Genomic DNA, 8,047 nt, shown 5'->3' on the forward strand with positions numbered 1-8,047 from the left:
GACTGCCTCTAGAGATGAACAGTCAGGCCTCCTCTCAGGAGCGCTGATAGGGCTTGCCAAAGAACTGGTCTCTGTCACCCTGGTTCTGTGGACCCCCTCTGCCGTGTGGGGGACATCTTTCATTATTAACCTCCTCCTCTGCCTCTAGAGGGGGTTTCACCATGAGTGTTCTGGAAAGATCATTGAGATTTACGGAACCATATCTTTCCACCTTCCCCCCCTTTGGGGTAAGGTCTATCCAGGGTAGAAAAATGTACTCCGATGGCAGACAAGGTCTTTTTCACTCCTGGTAAGAGTTTCCTTTACCTTAGGTCTGAAAAGGGACAAACCGTCAAAGGGGATGTTAATGAAGGAAGATTTAAAGGGTTACACAAAGAAACATAAGCACATCCAGGAATGTCTCCTGAGAGCAATTCCTTTACCCATTGCCCTGCTAGTACCATCAGCTGCATATGACAACAGACGCATAGAAGAGTTCACTATCAAATTAAGAGTGGAGAGCTGAGAAGTTACCTTGTCCGAATCTCCCGCAGCTATTGAATCTTGTAGGGTGTCTCCTAGCTCATTCAGGAGATCCCTTGGGTCTATATCACTTCAACGAAATGGCAGAAGTTCGAACACCATATGTTTGAACTTCTATCCTCGAAGTGCAAAACCATCAAAGGCTTAGAACAGCAATTTTTTTTCCCAGGGTAAAAAGTCGTTGTTCCAAGAAAACATACACACAACACAAGCACACCAAAATAAATAATCCACACATATACACTTCACAAAACCCTACTTCTAACCTTACACTAAACCGTACATACACTACTATCTATCCACTTACCTTAACCCAAACCCTAACCCTAAGGTCCATAACTATCATACACTCATCTTACCCGCTCCCTAACCCTAAGGTCCGTAACTTTCGCATACCTCACCTTACCCGCTCCCTAACCCTAAGGTCCGTAACTATCGCACACTCACCTTAATCCGGTCCATTCGCACACTTGTCTTAACCCGGTCCATAACCTTCGCACCACAATGGAGGGAATAGTGAAGCCACAGAAATGGCCCACCAAATTCTTTCCCTGAGAAAGAATTTGGTGTTCCGCGGCTTTGCGATAATCAGTTTTCGAACTTCACAGTTCGAACATATGGTGTTCAAACTGCTGAAGTTTCAACAAACTGATAGGAACCTGATCCCTTTGTAACCTAGTAAAATGTGTGAGGTAGTTCAGCGATCAAAGGACAAAGGCCACTGAACTAGACATATGCTTCCCATATCTGTCCATAATCCTAGATTCTCTATTAGGAGGATGAACAGACGAAGACGTCTCCGATAATTCCTTCCTTGGTGGCTGCCACCACCACCATAGCATCAACAGGTACTCCTTTAGTAAGGTAAAGTCTGTCTTTGGGACTAGTTATAAATTTGTTAGGCCTCCTGGGGACAGGCTCTGTGGTGTTTGGGGACTCCCACGCCCTTCAAGTGAGTAATTCAAGCAACTCATCGAAGGGTGAAGACACCCAAGAGGTGGAGGGTTCAGAGCCAAAAACCTGACTCATCATCAGAAGGGTTAAGGGATTTCCAGCCACCCCTCTGTTTAAGAATCTCTAAGATATCTGAAAAGGAGATATCTTCTGAGGGGGACCGTGAGGACCCTTCTGACTATTCCAAGTCAGTATCCAAAGTGACTGACTCCTGTGGGGAGTCCAGATGCTTCCTCTTGCAGAGTCTCTTCCTAGGCACTTCTTCAGTGAGGACTTCTGGAGAGGTCTTGAAAGAACATGGCTCACCCAATGGAGCTTCCTGAGGCTCAGGATCTCTACGCTTCAATGGAGCATATGATGAAGAGGCAGACACCGGTGCTTTCAGGGAGGGAGCTGCTCGAACTGGTGGAGTGGTCATTGGGTCGGACAAAGCCCTCCTCATAGCCTCGCAGGGCCCTCAGTCCTGATGAGGGGAATCCCTCAGGTCTGAAGATCTGATGGAAATCATCTGCGCTGGTATGGAAGGCTCCGAGCCCGAGGTGGGGGCTGAACTCACTCGAGCCAAAGCCCCGAGAGGTAAAGTCGGCACCAACAAGTCAGTCCTACTATCCTCCCCGGACCCGGCTGGTGAGTGTCGGCCCTGGGATTCCTCAGTCGGCACTGAAGGTATCAGGGCAGTCGAGGCTAAAAAACCTATAGTAGGTGTCGGACCCAAGGGGTCCACAATCATCAGTTCCATGCTCTCCGGCTCTGAAACTTCCATGCAGATCGGAGGAGGAACGGAAGGTGTAGGAAGAACTAAGGTCTGCTCTGAAGCCCCCTGGGGTGGTGCCTTTAAAATTTTTGCCAGCGCCGGTATTTTTAGAAGCTTTTTAGAAGCTTCTTTACCAAGCGGTCCACATCCAAGTCAGACAGTCTACTTGAGGCCCGTGAAGAATGTGACTAGGCCACTGATTGCAATATAGGGGACTTTAAGGTAGGAGATACCGGCTCCTAAGCATACTGACAGTTGGTTCCGAAGGCTGTGGAACTGATGGCGAAGCTCACTAGAAGGTGACTTAGATGCAGATGGGCTTTTTGTCAGTTCCGTCTTTTTGGAGTGCTTGTTTCACTTATCCAACGACTCTTGAAAGGAGGATTTAAGCAGACCTTTATCTATTAATTTTCTCTTTCTTTCATGCAACACTCTTGAGCTGAAGGAGTGGCATATAGAACAGCTTTCTTGCAGGTGTACCTCACCCAAGCAGTAGACACATTCAGTATGTCTATCAGTTATGGACATCTTTTGTCCACATCTAGGGCATTTTTTGAAGCCAGACTTGGCTTTCTCCTTTTCCTACTAAGACATTTTCCACAAACTGACAATAGCAAATCCAGTAACAGTAAGATTCACACAAAAAAAGCTAGTAAAGCCTTGAGAAAAAATATAAGCTTTAAGAATTAAGCATACAATGAAAATATTTATCTGCCCTGTATGAAAAGAAGGACTGCAATTTCACATTAACATACACACATGCAGTGTAATACCACTGATATTCCAGAAAAAAACCCTAAAACACGGCCACTAACTTCTAGTACAATATAATTAAGATTACTATGTGCCCCGTAAAAGGGAAGGGCTAACAACCTAATACAACAAACTCTAATGCAATAAGTAATATATGGAGAAAAAACTCTGTGCCCTGTGGAAAAAAGGGCTCTAATATAAAAAACACACACAGTAATATATGTAGAAGATAAAGAGAAAAAAAGGCCTAAAAACACGGCCACTAATTTCTCGGTTATTAAGCTAGGTCAGTTAGAGATAGGGAGAAGAGTAGGCCTAAATAAAACGGCCCTAAAGACTAAGTATACAATCTAACTATTGAAAAGATCTAAATAGAAAATACTAACTACACACTTTAACTATCTATCCAAAACTTTAAATAACTATTTTAGCTAATAAAATAGCTATTTGTTTGTAAAGAAGAAAAGTTATTCACTGGCCAGAGCTGGTGAAGGTCCGATCAAGTTGCAGTGGCAAACGAGATCAGGGGGAAGATCAGGGTGCATCATGGGATAGGGAGTGGGCCTTGAGCTTTTGCAGTTGGCCGAGTCGAGGCTCCGAACCCATCAGTAAGAATGAACGCTGAGATAGAACAACTTCACATCAAAGTTTTTATTAGTTGAGCCACATGCCATAAAACAGATTAGGGAGGAAATGAATGTCTATGTGCTGAATTCATTTTCTGATGGTCTAAAGATTCAAGTCAAAGTCCAGTTTATAGCTGTACCTTAGCAGTGGCACATGCAGATGAAAGATAACTATTTGACTGACTGCCACGGCTGAAGAATGCATTTGTTGGACATTGGAAACGTGTACTTTATCTATCTGTCTCTCTAGCTACCTAGCTATCTATCTATGCACACACACACACACAACACACACACACACACACACACACACACACACACACACACGTACATGCACACATGGATAATTATCTGTCTAGCTATCTTTCTATCTACATATGTGTGTGTAAGTATGGCTGCACTACAATCTTGCTGAATGCTTCTTTCGTTGAAAACAGTGTATTGCAGAGCAGCTTGCTTGAATGGCAGATTGAGTGATCTGCAGTTTAGTCAACTCTGTGTTTTGTTGACAAAAGTAAATGGTTGTGCAGTAGAAGTGAGAGTGTTTGTGCTGGATACAGTTAGAGTAAAGGTTAGGTGACAGGATAGGTTTAGTGTTTGTGCAGGAGTATGTGCATGTGTGTGTTAGGGTTAGGTAAGGAGTTAGATTTAGAATATGGGTGAGTATTTGCAGGGCAACATTGGAGTAAGGGTTAGATAAGTGGGTAGATTTAGTGTTTTGTATGTGTGTGTGTGTGTGTGTGTGTTCCTCTGTTGGCGAATGGCCCAGCCATCCTGTGTACTAGTATTCTAGGAAGGATTTTTCTAAGGTAAAGTATACAGTTAGGTGTACATTAGGGCTAGGAGCAGGGACAGGTATAGGGTTAGGGTTAGCACGCATTATTAAGATGGGCAGGCTACATACAACTGCCACTTTCCAGCAGAGAGTTAATGTACAGGCAATGCCCACTGAAAAATGATTCTGCCACTTAACAGCAGCATATTAAGCTCCCCTGAAGCTCAGACTGAAAGAAAGCTAATGGTTGCCATTATTTTATGCTCACTAAACAGTGCTTTTGCTGTTTAGTGAACATAAAATTCAAAGAAACAGATAATTAAAAAAAAATAGAAAAGTGTGTGTGAGTGTGTGTGTGTGTGTGTGTGTGTGTGTGTGTGTGTGTGTGTGTGTGTGTGTGTGTGTGTGTGTGTGTTTCTGTCTGCATGTGCCAGTGTATGCATGCTTGCATGCATGAAAACGGGTGTATGTGTGTCAGAGGCAGAGACATGGCACTCAATCTCTTAGCACAAAAAAATCTGGACAAAGCCAAAAATAATAGGGGGACAAAGCCCCAAAATAGGGTAAAATTTTAAATACTGCTCTTATAAACTTAGAAAGTTGCTAGAATAAAAGGTATTTTATTACAAGGCATTTTCTGAAGGATATGAAGCCTGTAACTGAAATGCCTGTCATTATTTAATGAATTCAGACCTCACTGATTTGCCATATAAATTAAAAAAACACAGATTTTATGAGGAACAGACCAAAAAATTACATAAAAATCTGGACAGCTGAGAGGTATGTAAGGAATTTTTAATAGCTGACATTATTAACTTGAGTTTAATTGTGTATTTTTAAAGCTATGCTGTTTCTCAATGTGTGTGTGTGTGTGTGTGTGTGTGTGTGTGTGTGTGTGTGTGTGTGTGTGTGTGTGTGTGTGTGAGAGAGAGAGACAGTGTGTTTGTAGACATTAAATAATTACCAAACATATTTTGGATATAAAATACTTCCTCTAACAACATTTACATATACCACAGCAAGTGTGAAACTTTAGGCAGAGGAATTATTTTACATCAAAAATATTAAAAAATAAAACAAATACAAAACAATTTAACAGACTGCACAATAATGTCCTGCAGGGTGTGTGCTATTGTGTAAATAACACCCTTTCAGGTGTGTTAAGGCCCTCTGCCAATGGTGTCAGGCCTCAAGACACCCCTGGGCATATGTTATTTGTACAATAATACACACCCTATCAGGCATTATTGTTTGCTTATAACATAATGCAGCATGCTGGCACTTCCTAAAAGGTCTGCATGCAACTTGGCTATTAATGTTTAAGGTATCTTTTACATATACAAACCATTCACTTCATTAATACCAGTAGCATGTACCTCATTTATAGATGAATAATACATTCTGATTAGCAGGATGCTTGGACTGCAATGTGTTTCACCTTCTGAATATTGTATTACTTTTTAAGGTCAGTTTGTTACAGTTGCAGTTCTAAAAATATAAGTCTAAATGTAGTTATATGTTTTATTTATGCAGAAATTTGGTAATCCAGCTTAAAATATGATTTTGAATATAATAAAATTGATCTTTATAAAAATGATTGTTTTACAGCATTTATACAAAGTTTAACCATTAATACTGTTCACTGCCGATAATCCACTATTTTCAAAAACAATGGCAAAATGACTTCTGAAATACACTGCGTTTTTAAAAATTAAAAGCAAACAGACAACATTGCATTTTTAATATGTCAGCATGCTCAGATAAATTCTAATGCTGTAATGCCATTCTAATCAGTGTTATTCTTTCACATCTACAGTCCCATTGTAGCATGTGTTATCATATTTCCAGAAGGGGCTGTGATTTTTGTACATGGCTCATCGTGTGTTGCTTTCTTTTTCAGCTTCTGTTGAAAAAGAATAAAAATGCATTACATTTGGAAATAAACAAATTAAAATGAATGACAATGTAAATGCAATTTCTGTTCAGTGGTACAAACTGTTTCAATTTCAGTCAAAAAATAACTCAGTGACAGAATATGTGGATAGGACACTTCACTATTATATTGGAAAAGAGTGTGAATATTTAGGTGTGAGAAGGAGCTATCTCCTACGTGAAGACGAACGCATAGTGTAACTGAGCCTGGATGCACTTCTGTATTGGTTAAGCAAGTAGATGGGGAGAGGTTGGCACTGACAGACCATATTTAGTTTTGAACCAGATACAGGAAAGATACATACTGATGCAAATAAATGCAGAATTTATTTATACAGTAAGGTGAAAAGCAAAACAAAATGAACTTCCACAGCAAAAGGTAAACAGAGGAGATAAGACCAAATCACACAAAGCCTGATATACAGACATTACAAATGAATTATTTCTTATTGTGCTTTGTATTTAAGGGATACTAATAGAAGGGGCAGTGAGAAGATATCTGCAAAAGAAAGGCTCTCCTTAGACATCTGTAGCCACCTAGAGTTAAGTAACAGGATGTGAGTTGCTTCCTGATGAGGATAATTTCAGAGATATTTCTAAGGTTAGCAGAGACATTGCAACATCTTTTGTGGCAAGGATTCCATGTTTTGAGACCAAGAATTCCATGTTTTGAGACTAAGGATTCCATGTTTTGAAGTCAAGGATTCTGTGTTTTGAGATCAAGGATTCCATGTTTTGAAACCAAGGATTCCATGTTCTGAGACCAGTCATGCAGTATGATAAGCTGTCTAACATTATTCTGTTGGGTGGTCTTTCCAAAGCAATAGCAATGTTTGTGACCTAAGTGAATACTAGGAATCACGGGTTAAGAGGGAAGGGAAGTTAGAAGTCATGGATTAGAATTTGGTAACAGTGAGATTTTAGGAAAAGTGTAGAAGTACCTAGAAATGTAAAAGTAAACAGAATAAGGCATACAGCATCAGTTCAACAACAGACGTCAATGCCAGGCCAGTCTTTAGTCAGTAATGCAGCCAGAGATGTAATTCTGAACACAAAACTCATACTCTTTCCCCTTCCCACCCATCTAATGCATAAAAATATACACTTTTATCCAAATGTTGCTAATTTAACACATAGGAAATGTGCACATCATTTTCAGCAGTTGCCACCTACTTCCATAAAGAAGTTGTTTCTAGATCAGTTTTTCTGTCTCTAACAGTGGCGGCTGGTGACTTCAGAATTGGGGCGTGCTGCAAAAGGCAACTGAATGGGTGGGTTTAACTGGAATGGAGTGGAGTGGGGCACTAGACCATTACCTGTGATCAAGATGGGAGTCAATCACTTTCACCACAGAATTTCTTAGTACCCACTCTCATTATAGCCACTTCATGGACTACATACACCTCATCCTTTAAACACACCCGCTTACCTCTCAACTGCTATGATTTAGGAATAGCACTATGGTTTTGTCCCTCCTAGATTTATAATGTTCCACATGGAATCAGACCTGTTTATGGGTACATACTTTATTAAATACATAAGCTAAGACTGTACAAATATTCCCTTTTACTAACTATGTTAGGGTCTAGTATGTAAAGACATTTTGCTGTGAAAAAGAAGAAAATGCTCCTCTTTTTGACCTTCAGCTATGATTTTTAATGCTCAGTGGTTGAGAGATATGCACACCCTAACTGGTCAAGACTCCATTAGAATAAAGTGTGGAAGAAGTAA

General features: G+C 40.5%; 1 protein-coding gene across 1 annotated transcript in view; it reads right to left on the reverse strand.

Moving 5' to 3' along the window:
- Positions 1–5,891: 5,891 nt before the first annotated feature.
- The window catches only part of LOC122808678 (alpha-2-macroglobulin-like), a 2,073,303-nt gene continuing 2,071,147 nt past the window's right edge, over positions 5,892–8,047 (reverse strand). Inside the window, exon 20 of the mRNA XM_044079658.1 lies at positions 5,892–6,287. Within this exon, the coding sequence (XP_043935593.1) occupies positions 6,259–6,287 (29 nt within the window). The 3' untranslated portion in view covers positions 5,892–6,258. The remainder of the gene's footprint in view (positions 6,288–8,047) is intronic.

The sequence above is a fragment of the Protopterus annectens genome, chromosome 8.part0, assembly GCF_019279795.1.
Source record: "Protopterus annectens isolate FY-2018-M chromosome 8.part0, PAN1.0, whole genome shotgun sequence".
In the NCBI taxonomy this organism is placed as follows: Eukaryota; Metazoa; Chordata; order Ceratodontiformes; family Protopteridae; genus Protopterus; species Protopterus annectens.